This window comes from Arvicola amphibius, chromosome 9, assembly GCF_903992535.2.
Source record: "Arvicola amphibius chromosome 9, mArvAmp1.2, whole genome shotgun sequence".
In the NCBI taxonomy this organism is placed as follows: Eukaryota; Metazoa; Chordata; class Mammalia; order Rodentia; family Cricetidae; genus Arvicola; species Arvicola amphibius.
The window spans coordinates 43,169,301-43,185,738 of NC_052055.2; the positions used below are offsets into that span (position 1 = coordinate 43,169,301).

Below are 16,438 nucleotides of genomic sequence, written 5' to 3' on the forward strand. Positions count from 1 at the left end.
TGGGTCCATTTGCAAGAGCAGGCAATGCTTTTAACTGTGAGCCACCTCTCCAGTCCCACGGTTTTTGTTTGTTTGTTGTTGTTTTAAATATTTTGCTGTGAATTATGTGTACACATGTGCATATGTGTCGGGGTGTGGGCCTGAGTGTGGGTGTCTGAGAGGCCTGAAAGGGTGCTGGACGACCTAGAGATGAAGTTTCAGGGAGTTGCTTTGTGAAGCACCCGGCATGGGTGCTGGGAACTGAATGTGGATCCTTTGCAAGAGGAGTAAGCAAATACTCTTAGCTGCTGAGCCGTATCTCCAGCCACACAGTTTCTTACTGGTCAATTAGGCTGCACTGGTTGGCCAGCAAGCCCCAGAGTTCTGCCTGTTTGCCTCCTCATTAATGGGATTACAAGCAAGTGCCACAAGGCTTTTTTTTTTTTTTTTTTTGAGACAGGGTTTCTCTGCAGCTTTTTTAGAGCCTTGCCTGGAACTCACAGAGATCCGCCTGCCTCTGCCTCCCGAGTGCTGGGATTAAAGGCGTGCGCCACCACCGCCCGGCTTTTTTTTTTTTTTTTTTTTTCATGAGTTCTGTGGTTCAAGTTCTGAGGCTTATACTTTGCTGACCGAGCCATTCCCTCAGCCCCCAAGAAAATAATTTGAATTCGCACTGAAAATAATCTAAAGACATGCTAATGTCACAACATATCAACATTCATGAAGCATTAAAGTAGGTTCTCAAGGGAGAGATAAAGCTTGTAGAAAAAAAAAAAACAAAAGAAATGATCTAAAAACAGTGGCTAGTGCTGCACCATAAGGGCCAAGGGAAGGAAATAAAAAGTAACAGAAATTCTCTCTCTCTCTCTCTCTCTCTCTCTCTCTCTCTCTCTCTCTCTCTCTCTCTCTCTCTCTCCCTCTCTCCCTTCTTTCCTTTCTTTTCCTTTTCTTTTCTTTCTTTCATTTTTCTTTTGACATAGAGTCTCACTACAAGCAGCCTTGGCATTATGCAGACCAGACTGGCCTTAGACTCATAGATCTGCCTGCCCCTGCCTTCCAATATGAGGATTAAAGGTGTGAGCCACCACACCTGGCCCTTGGTTTGCTTTCTATTGCTCTGATAAACCCCATGACTAAAAAAACACCTTGTGGAAGAAAGGGTTTATTTGGCTTACACATCCCAGTCACAGTTGATCACCGAGGGAAGTCAAAAGACACGAACGTCGTGGTGGCAGGAACCAAAGCAGAAACCAGAGAACAACACTGCTTACCGACTTGTTTCTCAAGCCTTCTTCAGCTCGCTTTCTTGTAGAATTCAGGACCAGCTGCTGAGGGCTGGCCCCGCCAATGGGGAGCTGAGCCCTCCCACATGAGTCATTAGTTAAGAAAATGCCCCACAGACTTCCTGCAAACAATCTGACGGAGGCGTTTTCTCAACCCAGGTTCCTTTTTTCAGACAACTCCAGCTGGTGTCAAGTTGACCAATAGAAAGAAATAATCAGCAAAAGCTGGATAATGGTGGCACACGCTTGTAATTTTAGTCCTCAGGAGGCTGAGACAAGAGGATTGTGAGTTCTTGGTCAGCATGGGCTATATAATGAGAACTTGTCTCAACCCTACAAGGAAAAAAGAAAAAAGAAATTGGGGTTGGGGTGCAGCCCGGCACCAGAGCCCTTGCCTTGACTTGGGTTCTAGCCTCAATACCCAAAACAAACAAAACCAATAAATCAATAACAGACAATAGAGAACATAAACAAACCCAAAAGTCAGTTCTTCACATAAACACATGCATTCCTGAACCCCTTGATAGACAACAAATCGAGACGAGGGGAAGCACAAATTAAGAAAGAAAATGTGCTTATCACTTTAGAGCGTGCGGAGAGCAAGATGATCATCAAAATGTCGAGAACAATTTTATGCCAACATCAGCCTAAGTGATAATTCCTTGAATAACTCAACAGATTGAAACAGACAGCAGGAGAGAATATCCCAGCAGCCCCGTGTATGAAACACACTCAACTGTTAAGTGGAAATCTACCACCTTCTCGCTCCGGCTCTAGGCGGCTTCGCTAGTGCACTGAACAGAAAGCCTTCTGGGAAACAAGCAGACATGTTTCTGACTTATTCGGTAAAAAAGGTGTCTGAGGCATCAAAACGACTAGCAGAAATTTAACGTCCCACAGAAGTATCGGTACAGAACACTGCATACCAGCAAGTCAAATGGAGCAGCACGGAAGCGGTGCTGAGCCTTGAGCGAGGAGGGTTTATTCCAAGAGTTCAAACTTGGTTTAGTGTTTGAAAATTGATATAAATAATCACATTTACTGAATCAGGGGACACCCACATGGTTTTAAAAATAATCGTTATATGCATTTGGAAAAAAATATTTAAAAAACAACCACAATTTTAAAACAAACAAATAAACAAAAACCGTTCAGGCTGGCAAGAGGGCTCAGCAGTTAGAAGTAATTGAGGCCCTTGCAGAAGACGGGAGTTTGGTCCCCAGAACCCATACTGGGCAGCTCATAACTATGTATAACTCTAGCCATCAATATGACACTTTCTTCTGGCCTCTACATGTATCCTGAACACACACACACATAAAAATAAAACTCAAAGGAAACAGAGAATTCCCATCTATCATAATATTATCAACTTGATGTGATCTAGATCTGCTGGGCATGCCTATGAGGGATTTCTTACATTAATGGGGGTGGAAAGACCCTTCCTGGATGGGTGGCTGGGACTCAGATACAAGGATGTCCAAGGGAAAGGCATTTATTTCTTGCCTGTCTTGGCTTCTTGCTGGTGAGGGCTGATGTTGTCCTCTACTGATATCTGAAGCCAACTTCATCAGCCTTCCAGCCCAGATTGAACACCTGGGGATCCTCCAGGCCTTTGGCCCTGAACTGAGACTGTTGGGGGTTCCCAACCTGTCCCGTGTGAGACAGCCATTGTGTGACTACCCAGCCTGTACCACATAGACTAATGTAATAAACCCCCTTTAAATATGCATCCGTTCTGCACATTCCATTCCTCTAGAGAATCCTGACTACCACAACATTATGGTAAAGTGAAGTCGTGTCCTGGGGTGACACTATCCTACCTGTAGGCTGTCCCAGCACGGGGTCATCTGGGTGGTATGAGAAATTGCTGGAAGCTAAGGGGTCCCTTTCTGGTAGCAGAGCTATGATGTGGGGCTCATGGCAACATGGAGGAGTTGGCGGGGGGGGATGCCTGGAAAGAACCCCAGATTAGCGGGGGCTGGAGACAGTCAGAGCTGCCTGCATCTTGTGGATGAGACAGGTGGGGAGAGGTGGATAACATGGGCCGTGAAGACAAGAGTCAGGTAGATCTGGTCTCCTCACCCCTTCACCTGCTTAGTGCTGTACCATAGCCAGAAGGCAGGCAACCTGGGGTCAGCGGCTCTGTTGTTCTGCAGTTATTTGTGCAGACTTGATTGTCTCCGACTTGATCTGACTGAGAAGTGCCTTGAGCCCAGTAAAGCTCACTCGTCGGTGTCTGTCTGTGAAGGTGTCCGTGGCGCCATTTAAGTATGAAAGTGAGGAGTGCCATGCCTGCAGGCTGTGGGAGTGAAAAGGGCAGCGATGGGGGCTGGAGAGATGACTCAGAGGTTAAGGATGCAGAGGACCTGGGTTCAGTTCCCAGCACCCACAAGGTGGCTCACAACTGCCCGCGACTTCATTTCCAGGGGATCTGATACCTCTTCCGACCTCCAAGGGCTCCTACATGCACGCGGTGCACATATATACACTCAAGCACATACATACACACACAATAAAATGACTAAATTTAAAATAAGTAAATTAATGAATGCATGAACAAATATCAACCAAACAATTTTAAATCAGGGGAGGGACCAGAGAGCTAGCATTAGTCTCTCTCTCCACGCATCTTTTCCTCCCTATATCCTTTCTTCCTGGACAACTATGGTGGGAACTGCTTTGCCCAGCCAGGCTTCCCGCCACCCACCGTGAGATGGACTCAAACCCTAGAGTCTATGATCCATGTCTTGTTCAAGCATTTTGTCTAACACACCGATAAAGTCTCATCTTCCCGACAGAGAATGTGTGTAAAATGGGCTGTGACGTCTAAAGAACCAACAGGAATCGGCGGGGGTGGGCAGGCCACGCTGAAGCCGCTCCCAGGTAGCGGGGAAAGCTGCTGGGAGAGGAGGACAATGGCCAAGGTCAAGTCTCAAAGCAACCTGGGGAGGCAGTGAGCAAGAGTGTGCAGAACAGAGGCCCTGCGTGTGCAAGGGGCCTGCAGTGGGAGCTCGCTTTGTGAACTGAGACAGAGCAGGAGGTGGAGATGATAGGGAGCAGCAGAAAGAGACCAGCAGGGGCTGAGAGCCCTGTGGCCGCGGATGCCGCAAGGAAGGCTGGTTAACTTGAAAGGACTTGAACTTTAGCTGAGCACACAGGGCACAGACTTGCCAGCGGTTGCCCCACGCACACCTGTTACTACAGAGTAGGAAGCAGCAGGTAGATGGTGGTAGTAGAGGTCTCAACCTAGGTGACAAGACAGTGGGCTAAGGGCCAGGTGACAGAGCAGAAGGGAGATAGGTCCCATTCCACTCGTCTCTATGACACAGCTGGTGGACTTACCAGAGATGGGTGTGGGAGTCATGGCATCAGGGGTGACTCCTGGTGTACTGCTGGGGAAGGAACCTATGCTGAAGCTGAGACATCCTCTAGTGATGTCAGTCTGGGTGGCTTCCTGTGTAGACACAGGAACTGAAGGGACAGCTGTCCGAGGAGCTCTGCAGAGAGTAGAGGCTGATGCAGGCTGGAGGTCTCCAGCACAGGGGCACCAGGTAGGCAGGAGCAGCCTGGAGTAGACACTGGACAGTCATTCTAGAGGAGCCACGTGAGCTTCTTCAACGTGGACTGTCATTAGTAAGTCATGTGGGCTGCGTGAGCAGGGCACCCACTGGATCTGTTCGAAAGTCATTACTGACTATGGAGATTGTTCTAGGGGAGCATTGGATGGGGAAGAGGTGGGCTAGAGAACAGGAGAGATCTGGGGACCGGGAAAAAGGGTGTGAAGATTGTTCAGGAGGCAGAAGGGTGGAGAGTGTGTAGACAGGGCAGGCAGAGCTCTGGACCCCCCCTCAAACTGTGTGCTCCCCGCCGAGCAAGCGCACTAAGCCATGGCTACAGTGAACACGCTTGATGGTCTGTCTAGCCTTACAGTGCATGAGCGTGCGTTCATATGTGTGTATGTGGGGGTGCACGCATGCATGTATGCTTCTATTCCAAGCTCCACATGCAGCATCCAAGAGGTCAGCGGCAGGTGCACGGGTGAGCCCTGATATCCAGGCTGATTGAAGCCCCTTGGAAGGGTCTGGAGTTCATGCTGGTGATCTGCCTTTCCAGGAGCCTGCTCTCAAAGAAAACACTGGGGTAGCAGTGGGCTCATATGGCCAGGAGGCAAAATGAGTGGGTGGAGAGAACAAGGTGAGAAGCTTGACTGAGTGAGGCCTCAGGCGCTCTGCAGAGACCAGCCAAGCTATTTCGGTGATCTTCATAATCTGCCGCCTCTCAGATTTCCTTTGGGGTAGGGGGACAAACGTAACTCTTAGCTGTTTTGAAATCCACTCAGTTGTTCTAGGGTTCCCCAGAGTCTCACACTGAAAGCAAGGACACAGGACCACCAGGCTTTGAAATTGGGTTTAATGCATCATATAGAAGGAAAAACTACACTTGTATATTTAAGACAAACACTTTCTCTAGCCACTATCCACTGAACGGTCCTCCTTGGTACCCTCCCCCAAAAAACTAAGTCTCAAGACACGTCAGCAGCTCCCCATCCTGGGTCCAACTTCCACATCCTCCCACGTTTCTTACAAAATCGAACTCAATGCATCCAAGAAGAAAATCAAACCAACGAAAGAAGAACCTGAAGACAGTTACGTCACCAGCCGCGCGGTAATGCGTAATCGGCACCTCGTAACCAATATATAGGCGTGCACCTCGCGCGGCACACGCCGTTCATCGATAAAAGAATATAAAAATCTTGTTCAACCCAGTGTAACGTGTATTAAAATAGATTTGTATCCTACAGCACAGTTTCTCCCGGAGTCGTGAAAAATGACAGGAGGGACAGTAGCTGGCGGTGGGGTCGCAGCCAGCCTTCCCACTCTGCACATGCGTCTGCGGGCACAAGTGTGCGGCCGTGGCCCTGGCGCGGGCACAAGTGCCCGCCACAATTCGGCACCATGTGATATGCTCGGGGGAGCCCTGGGGCTCCTGATCGCATGTAGGTTGTGCTGTGTCCCGCAGGACAGGGTGGGGCTTGCAAAGTGGGCTGCATGGCTCACAGAGGTGCAGGAACCCCCAGGGTGCTTAGGGACCTGCACTCCCTGCAAATGAGGAGACAGCATTGAGGAGGAGGGCTCTGGAGTCTCCAAAGGTCAGGCCCCCAAATGCACCACCCTCTCTGCCTCCCCGCTGGATCTCTAGGTCCCTTCCGGGTGCTCCATCCGGCCCCTCCCTCTCAGGGGAGGTTACTTCATTCCTGTTCTGGAGCGGAGACTACCAGGTGCAGAGGAAGGCAGGCGGGGTGCAAGTTCACATTACGGATCGTACAACAGAAAACGCTATACAAGGAGTGTGAAGCTCTTTTTGGCATAGTGTCTTTGACTGGTAAGAAGTGGGCAGGATGCTTGGCAGCTCCTGCCATGGAGAGTGCGCTAAAGGCTTCCGCTGTGAGGGGAAACCTGCCACGGACCTCCTGTGGTAGGTGACTGCTCTGTCTAACCCAGAACTCCAGAAGGAACATTCCAGAGATTGGCAATAGGAAGAAGTGGGCTGCAGCAAGGACGCGAGCCAGGGAAGAATGAGGCAGAGGCCAGGCTTGGCAGCCCATGCAGCAGTGACCCCAGGAGAAGCTGGCCGGTCATTTGTCTAGTTAATGACTGAGTCTCAACATAGTAATACTGATGGATTAGGGGCCAGCAGGTCACAGGGAGCCCCAGGGCCACTGAAGAACTACCTAGGTTAGCTATCCTCTCTCGTACCAGAGGCTCACCCTGCTACCCCACTAACCAGCTATCTGTTGTCCCTTGCCTCCCCACAGGCTAAAGTCTTCCTCTCCTGAGGGGGACAACGCAATGAGAGAGCTGGCCATGACAGCTTGGGGTGAGGGCTGCCTGTGCCTCGGTCTGAGACACCCTCAGGTGGACCCAGCAACTGGTACAAGGATCTACCTCATGCTGGCTCTGGCTCTGGCTCTGGGATGCCCAGCTCACTCCTTTTTCTCTCTGTCACTCTGTCTAGTTTATTTTTGTCTAAAATTCATAGAGTCTATGAATTAAGGCCGACAGATCCCCCCAGGTCTTGAGAGCAAGGTCCCAGTAACTTTCCATGAGTTGTAATTCAGGTCCCTGGGGTCAGTTGTGGCTCTGGGGGTGCTGGAGGGCAGTGCGCATGGTGGTAGTGGAAGGCTTGGTCCAGGGCCCCACCAGAAGTGGGGTGGGGCTGGTGGTTGCCATAGCGACCTGGAGCATCTGCTCACCCTGGATCAGTCTCAGCAGGGCCCGGATGCGGTCCAGCGATGACTGTGTGCCCCTTTGGCGGGCCAGGAGACTTGTCTTCAGCTCCAGGCATTTCTGTCAAGAACAGAAGTGTTGGAGATGGCCTCAGAATTGAATTCTGCAGCATCCTGGGCCAGCCACATTGATGGGCCCACCTTTTTCCACAAAGCCTCCCAACCCCCAGCAGAAACTGAAACAGCCCAACGGCCTCACACAAAATGGGATTAAATAAAAGACTGGAGTGGCATGCTGGCTCCAGGAATGCCTGCCCCTGAAGCTGATGGTCCATCCGGGCCATCGGCAGCCAGTGAAGCCTACAGACTTGCCAGCTTCTCTGTGTGTCACTCAGAGACAACACTGCAGTGGAACGGAGGCTTAGAGTCATGTGACCATGGCTCTAGGCCAAATGGTGCCAGTGTAATATTGATCTCCTTGGGGCACCCCTTACACTATATGGAAATCAGGGATTTTATAGGGTTTAGGATAGCTATTCTTGGTTGTCAATTTGATCACATATGGATTTATCTAAAATGCAAACGAATGGGAACATTTGTGAGCAATTTTTCTTCTTAATTAAATCGTTTAAAGTAGGAAGACACACTTCTAATCCGGATCTTCACAGTGGGAAGATCCACCTTTATTCTGGGCCACACCCTCTGCTAGCCTAGAAGTTTTGGTTCCAGAGTGGGGAACACTTCTGTCAGGAGCCACAACAAACATTCCACTGAACTGGAAGCTCAGATCTCCCCCGCAACCTCCAGCCACCTGGGCTTCTGATGTCCTTAAACTAACAGGGAGGGAAGATTGATCCAGATTACCATGGGAAATTGGATTGCTTCTCCACAACGGAGGTAAGAAGGATTATGTCTGGAGTGCAGGAGATCCTTAGGGCGTCTCTTGGTGCTACCATGTCCAATGGAAGACTACAACAATCTAATCCAGACAGGATGGCAAAGGGCACAGACCCTCAGGAATGAAGGCATTGGTCACTCCTCCAGGAAAAAAGAACCTGCTAAAGTGCTTGCTGAGAATGAAGGACATACAAAATGGGTAGAGGAGGAAGGTGGCTACCCCAGCTAAGGCCATGTGACCAGCTCCAGAAATGAGAATTGTAGTTGACATGAATGTTTCTGTCATATTTCGTTAAGAACGTATTTGTTTGTACAGATATTTGTGTTTTCTTTCCTTGATTTCTTTTCCATGTAATATCAAGAATATGAAAATTTCTTTATCATGTAACATCAATTAAGAGATTATCAGTAGTTATCATATGTAAGTTGAGATACCAAAAGAGCATCCTTCAAGGGACAGTAACACCTGTTCTATGGATTTGTGGGTGTATGATGGACAGTCATATCATGTTAGGCATAATGATGACCCGGTTGAATATAGTGTATCTGTCATTATGCATAGTAATATCATGTCATGTGTAATTAGGTTCTAGTTATTGTTTTCATTTGGAAATTAAGCAGGACATAAGGAGACATAATTGTATGTCAAGCTGATGAGGGGTGGACTTGTAATGGCTATTCTTGGTTGTCAACTTGACCACATCTGGAATTATCTATAACCCAAATGGCTGAGAGTATACCTGTGAAGGATTTTTTTCTTAATTAAATCATCTGAAGTGGGAAGACCCCACTTCAAATCCTGCTCTTTTTGTTTTGTTTTGTTTTAATTTGATTTTGAGACAGGATTTCTCTCAAATCCTGACCTTTGAGGTGGGAAGATCCACCTCTAACCTGGGCCACACTTTTTGCTGGTAGCTTCTATATAGAGGGTATGGAAGAAGGAAGCTTGCTGTTTTTGCCTGTTTGCTCTTACTGACAAGTCTATCCTTCACTGGCTTTAGAGACTACTTGGGGATGCTGACATATACTGAAGACCAGCTGAGACGTCCAGCCTCATGGACTGAACAGTTCCTGGATTCTGGGACCTGTGGGTAGACAGCCATTGTTGGGCTAGCTAGACCACAGTCTGTAAGCCATGCTAGCCAAGCCCCTTTACGTGTCTTCATAGATTCATGCTATCAGCTCTGATGGCTAGAATTCTGACTAACGAGGTTACTGCATTTAGAGAGCTTCTCCAGCCTGAGATCCCAGACCCTTGGGCAGATGAAGGTGAAAGACAGTGAGTTCAAGGCCTGCCTGGGCAACTTACTAAGACCTTGTCTCAAATTGCTAAGGAAAATGCACCACGCAATGCAGGGAGAGCGGGGAAGATGGCTCAGTGGGTAAGAGTGTTCGCTCTGCAACGTGAGCCGCTGAGCTGGACTCCCCAGCAGCCACATACAAGTCATTCGTGACCATATGTGGCTGTAACCCCAAGGCAGGGAGTTAGAGACAGGTGGATCCTGGGAACTCAAAAGCTCAACAGCCAAGCCAAAATGGCAGGCGTCAGGTTTGGTGATAAAGCCCCTATGTAGGGAATAAGTGGAGAGCAACAGAGGAAAACATCTGACAGCCTTCTCTGGTCTCAACACGTGCGCACACAAGTATGTGTTCCTGTACATGCATTCACACCTCTAGACCCCCTCCTTCCTGCCCATCCTCCATGCCTGGAATATAAAGTGTTTGTGTAACACGCGTGAAGCCCTATGCTCAATCCCCTGCACCATAAAAATAAACTAATTAAATAAAAGAGAAAAGCCGACCTCCTCCAGGGCCCAGAACTGCTATTAGGACTACTGTCACTACGACTGTCAGCATCATTTGCCATCACCATCGTCACCATAACGATCACCATTAGCACCACAACCACCATCACCACTATCTATCACCACCACCAAAACACCATCATCACCATCACTACCATTTCCACCCACCATCAACACCACTATCACCACCACCAAAACACCATCATCACCATCACTACCGCAATCACCATCACTACCACTATCACCGTCACCCCAACACCAACACCATGCACCATCTCCACCATCATCACCTTCATCCTTTGTCTATCATCAATCTACAGAGGACGATGTTCTCTTTATAGAGGAGGAAGTTGAGGTTCAGAAAGGCGGGGCCTTGCCAAGGTCACAGCTGAGAGGAGGGAGCTTCAGAATGCCCCCCAAAGCTTGGTAAGCTACCACGGCCCACATCAGAGCTGCACCCTGAACCTGTGGGTTCGGCGAGTGGGTGACGAGGGACCCGCCCCACTTGCGCTCACCTTCACCGCTGAGGTCAGCTGCCGGTCGCGCTCCTCCAGCTGCTGGTGCTCAGTCTGCAGCTCGCTGCCACGCTGCAGCAGTTTCTGCTTCTCTTCCTCTTTCACTGGGGGAGAGAGAGAGAGGCCAGGCCCACGGAGGGGCAGGTGAGCGGCTGGACCACAAATGTTCTGCTAGGGACCAGCCCCAGCCACCCCTTTCTCAGAGCTCTGGCCCAGAAGAACCTGGACATGCCCAGCATCCCCCAATGTCCCATATGAACCCAGGGGTCCTCTCCCACTCCTAGGTACCCTTACCTGTCTTGTGGGTGACATAGGAGTGCACGATGGCCAGCATCCCGGTCCAGGGCACACCCTCGTCTTTCTTTAAGGCCTGTGGGGCAGATGGGATGATGAGAAAGAATACAGATTCCAGAACATTCCGAGACCAGATCCTGGCTATGCACCCCCAGAGAGGCATGCTCTCTGAGTCAGATTCCCAACTGTGAGCAGGGGATAGTAGTTATATTAGCTTGGTCCACTGGGGCCACTCAATGAGAGACTTCCTTCTAGGTTTCTCTCCTTTGGAAAAGCCAGGGATGGGTGCTCAAGACCCCTTCGTCACTCTCCTGTGCACCTATTCTGGGGATCGCCCAGAACACTGTCTCAAATGTGCAGGGGCAAGGTGTGAGCCCTTCTGCCCGCACCTTCCGCTGGCACTTGGGGCAGACCCATACGCCCTTGGGTGCCGTCTTAAGAGGCGGGTCCAGGCAGCTGAGGTGGTAGGCCCCTGAACAGGTGCCACAGGGCTGTAGGTTGGCTCCTCGCTTGCAGGCACCACAGAATTCATCGTGGGTGATTTCATTCTGCAAGAGAAAGGAGGGCAGGAAGCACTTCAGTCAGGCCCAGGCAGCTTGAGAGAGTGGGAGGGAGAGATTCCCCTTCAGGGTGCGAGTGTCATGTGCCCCATGGGTAGAGTTCCAGGGTACTCATGTACACCCTGACTAGGGCACTGAGCACTGGAGAGTCACACAGCAGGCCCTAGCAGCAAGCCTCCCATGGAGCAGGGCCCTGCAGCGATGACTCCTCTTCATGTATACACTGCCTCAGGGAGGGGACTATAGCCTGAAACAAGCTACCCCTTTCGTCCCCTCAACTGCATACCCATCTAGTAAGGACCCTGCCACTTGGGTGGGTCACACAGCTGTTTCCATATCCATGACAGGGAAAAGAACAGCTGCCCCTTGGGTGCTGGGCAGAACAGGACAGAGTATACAAAGTGCACCCACCCATGCCTGTTGTCCTGTAGTGCAGTACGGATAGAGCCCTTCTGTCCGTCCCAGAGGCCTCAGCATAAGCTCTAGGGACTGTGCTCCCCAGCCCACCAGCAGGCTGCGCCAAGGGGAGCTCCGCTGATGACCCACACCTGTCCAGCCACTGACAATAGCCCTGGTCCGTAAGACTATCAAGTTCCCGACTCAAGCACTGAAGTAGTGGGAAGGGATGGCCGGCCCCTGTCGCAAGGGACTGGACACCAGAGGTGTCCCCAAAGGAGGCCTCCAAGTCTCTCATTTGTATCGCACATCCAGTGCAAAGACTCAGGAAGGGCGAAGCGTTGGCCTGGGGTCACACAGGGAGTGGGAATGGGAGTGGAGCCAGGACCACAATCCATGCCTCCTGCCTCAAAGCCAAGGCCCCTCCAGGACTAGGAACTTATGGAAAAGGAGGAGTCTCCCACCACCTCATATGTCCCCTTGTCTGTGTGGTCTGGGCACCTGTGTGTACTACTGCAGAGGGACCTTGGAAAGCACTGTGGCCACCCAGAGCAGGCTGTGCGTGCAAGCGTGTGGGACAAGGTTCATTCGGAATTAGATTAGAAACTGGGGAAGGGCTGTGGAGAGAGTTCAGAGCGCAAAAGCACCTGATGCCGAGGCTGAGATCCATGCCTATGGCTTACATGATGGAAGAAGAAAACAGAGTCCCATAAGCTGCCCTCTGACCTCTACCCTTGCACAATGGTGCACATGTGTGCATGCACACACACACACACACACACACACACACACACACACACCACGCGCGCACACACACATACCCCATAAATCAAGTAAATGAAAAGGACTAGGTAAGAGAGAGGTTTGCTCAGGATCCAGGTCCTGACTGACCAGCTAATGCCTCAGAGAACAGGGATGCAGGCTTTGTGGTTGGGCGGTGTCATAGGATCACAATGGGCACATGGGGTGACACCCTGGGAACTAGCCCATTGGATGGGAAACAGAGAACTAAAGATGGCTAGTTCTGCCCAGGGTCACACAGAAAAGCCAGGCAGAGGCAGGGTCAGGTGATACAATGTGAACACTCTCAGGACCAGGCAGGGGGGATTCTCTGCAGTTATGTAGGGCTCAGCCTGACAGGAGGGCATGAGGAAAGCAGGCCTGGTGTTGTGAAAGCTCTGGGTACCAAGGTAAAGCAATGAGAGATGTCCCACACCCCTTCATGTGAAGATGGGGGTCACGTACCTTCCAGCAGGGGTCCTCATTGGCTAGCATGGGGAGGAAGGGTGGAGATGTTAGTGGGGGTGGGAGAAGCATGGGTCATGGCTAGGGTCCCACTGGTTTGGTGTGGCAGAGTCCTTGCCCTAGAGCATGATGTGAGTATCACAAGGCCCAGTGATACCGGAGTTCTCAGAACCATGTGATGAGGGAAGACCCTCTGCCTTGGCTCTGGCCAGGACCTACGTGGGAACAGGCTCACAGCATCAGAACTCATGAGCACCACGGCTGGCACAGGGAGGTGCCTCAGAGACAAAACCAGAATTCAGAGGACCCCTTGGAGTAACCTGCTTCCAGCTCCTTCTGGCTGTGATCCCTTCTTATTTTAGGCCGTGATCTCAAACCACACACAGTAGGGAACTCAAGCAAGGTTTTTCTTTCCAGGTTCCTAAACAAACCATCTGTGACGATGCTGTTCCTGGGAGGAACTGTCCACCAACTAGAGCAGGCATTACAAGCCCACTGTGTAGATCAATGGTCCAGCAACTAAGGAGTGGCTGATGCCAAGAGCTATGCAGAATCCCAAGACGCAGGGAGGCAATCCTGCCCTCCAAAGCTACTGGTAAGAAGAAAAGTTCTTTCTTTTCTTCTGAGACAAAGTCTTTCTTTAGGTCAGGCTGGCCTGAAACTGACAGCAATCCTCCTGCCTCAGTTTCCTGAGTACTATGATGAGAGGGACAGTAGCTCCCAGCCGTGGAAGATGGTTGGCACAGGAGAAAGGACCCTACTGAAAGTTGGGATGTATTTCCCTGCCTGTCAGAACTGGGCCCAGCACCCAGTACTCCTAGATTAGCCGAGGCCGTCCAACTGCCCAGAGTCAGTTCAGGAGGGAGGGCAGGGTTGGGATGAGGCCCAGCCCAGCTGGGAGATGAGGGCCTGCTCTCTTCAGAGCTGTTTAATGGCAGGCAGCATGGCTAACTGGCAGCATGGGGCTGTAGACAGAGGGGCAGGGGAGCAGAGGCACCCTCTACACATCTTGTGGCCTGCACGTTCAGCCCTTTGGTGGACGGCCCTCCCACAGCGATCTTCAGCCTGGTTCTCTGAGCTGGACACCCAGCAGCGTTCTAACTCTGGAGGGCAGCATGTCCCCACCTCAGTGTCTGTATCTAATGAGATAGAGCTGATTCTGGCAGCCCTCCTCCTTCCCCAGGAGCCCCGAGAGCAGAGGTTACATGAAGCCCAGAGAACAGTGGAGAGGCTGGCCTCAGGGAGAGGTGTGGGTCCGTGGAAGCTGTGGCTCTGGCTGGCACTTACCTCGTGTTGTCAGGAACAGGGGGTTGTGGAGATAGCTGGAGGCCAGCCGCTTCCTCTGTGGGGACAGAAAGCAGAGCCAGAGAATTGTTCATGTACACTCTTATGTCACTACGATGCCCTGCCCAGGACCCTATGGGACAGCCTGAAATAGGGCTCTGGAGACTAGGCAGACACCCTATGTAGAAGACATGGGGGATGAACAGATACCAGGACCCAGGGGCAGAGCGGGGAGTCTACAAAGGCTGGGTTCTGTTGAGGGCCAGGAATCCCCATCCCCAGTTGTCTTAGGCAGGAATATCTCCAAGCACAATGGGTCAGGGACAAAGCCAACAATGCCCTTCTACTTGCTCCTGACCTTTCTCTGTTCTACAGCCAGGAGGTATATGGACTGCCTCTCCCCACCCAATTTCACCTCCTGGCATGTGGTCCAAATCTGGCAGTTGCAGAGGCCCAGGAAAGAGGTAGAAGCATTAATTTTAGTGGCCTCACTCCCACCCCCAACCTTGGTGATTCCAAGTGGTTCTGGCTATGGCAGAAAGGTTGTTCTAGAATCAGTTATGTAGCCAAGCTGCACTCAAGGGCAAGGAAGAGACCGGCAATGGACTGCTCTTAGTTTGCACGTTTGTCTAAGGCTCAAGGGTCACAGGGTTTTGAGCTGACTGTGGCTAAGGAGGTCCCGGGCTCTGGCCGCAGATACAGTGCACACTGGATAGGTTCTACCCAGAGCACAGGATCAGTTTCTTAACAACCACAGGGCTGAGGCCTGGGTCTTGGTGTCAGAATACGTGTTCTTGGTTGGAGGTTAAAGACAACTTAAGATTCTTCCTTCCTGCATTTATTTTTAAATCAGAGTTTTATTCATCCCAGGCTAGCCTTGAACTCTCTGTGTAACCAAGAATGACCTTGAACTCTTAATCCCAACACCTCCCAAGTGCCGGGATTACAAATATGTGCCACCATGCCTGATTTTAGCAGTGCTGTAGGGGGCAGGAATTGAACCCAGAACTTAATGGATACCAGGCAAGCACTCCACCAACTGAGTCACACCTTTGGCTACTGATGGCCGTGTGAAAGGTCCCCATGTCTATGGCACACGGCTATCTCTCTAGACCCAGGAGAAGAGAACGGGATGTGTTCAAGAGTGAGTACCTTCTAAGACAGGAGTGGGGAGGGCAAGAGGCAGATGGTGGACAGAGGTTGGGGAGCCACTTTTCTCCCCTGGATTGGGCACTGCAGAACTGGAGTTGAACATGCTCCCTGCAAGGACTCCCCTTCCCAGCTAAATTCAAGTTCTTGAGACATGGATGTAGGACCCACATCTTAAAGAAAGGAAGTGGGGGCTAAAGAACAGTTCAGCCATTAGGAGCACCTGCTGTTCTAGAGGACCTGAGATTGGGTCCCTGCTTGCTGCCCACTGGCTGCCCAGACCCAGGGGTTGAGAGAGCACAGGCCTGAGATGGTACAGTCCATCAGAGCAGAGAGACACCACAGGAGCCTCCCTGGTGAAGGGCAAGCCACAGTGGGCTCTGTGATGTGACGCATCAGTGCATAGCCTGGGTCCCGGGCTTTGTCCATGGGCCTTTCAGAGCAGTCTCATGAGGGACCCAGCGCTACCTGTGGCCAGCAGGCGTGTTTGATACTCAGAGTGGCCTCTGCTAGGACTCCAACAGACTGTGTTTGTTTTATGACAGGGTCTCACTATGTAACCCAGGATGGCCTGGAGCTAAAAATCCTATCTCAGCTTCCTGGCTGCTGTGTTACAGGTATGTACGCTCAGTGAGAATACACGTCTTGTTTCAGTGAATGCTTCTGGTTAGGAAGGATGGGCAAGAAGACAGTAAGAAAGCTGGCCAAGGTCCCAAAGACTCATCTGGACACATCAAATTTTCATCGTAGAAGGGGGGAGGGGCTCATGGGGCTCTACATTATTTCTCCCAGCCCCAGGGGT

The 16,438-nt window shown here is 51.0% G+C and overlaps 1 protein-coding gene across 1 annotated transcript in view; it reads right to left on the minus strand.

Moving 5' to 3' along the window:
• Window positions 1–5,742: 5,742 nt before the first annotated feature.
• Phf21b (PHD finger protein 21B) overlaps window positions 5,743–16,438 on the minus strand; it is a 70,019-nt gene continuing 59,323 nt past the window's right edge. Inside the window, exons 8-13 of the mRNA XM_038344121.1 lie at window positions 14,491–14,545; window positions 13,204–13,226; window positions 11,392–11,550; window positions 11,003–11,078; window positions 10,709–10,812; window positions 5,743–7,612 (exon numbers count right to left, since the gene is read on the minus strand). Of these exons, the coding sequence (XP_038200049.1) occupies window positions 7,394–7,612; window positions 10,709–10,812; window positions 11,003–11,078; window positions 11,392–11,550; window positions 13,204–13,226; window positions 14,491–14,545 (636 nt within the window). The 3' untranslated portion in view covers window positions 5,743–7,393. The remainder of the gene's footprint in view (window positions 7,613–10,708; window positions 10,813–11,002; window positions 11,079–11,391; window positions 11,551–13,203; window positions 13,227–14,490; window positions 14,546–16,438) is intronic.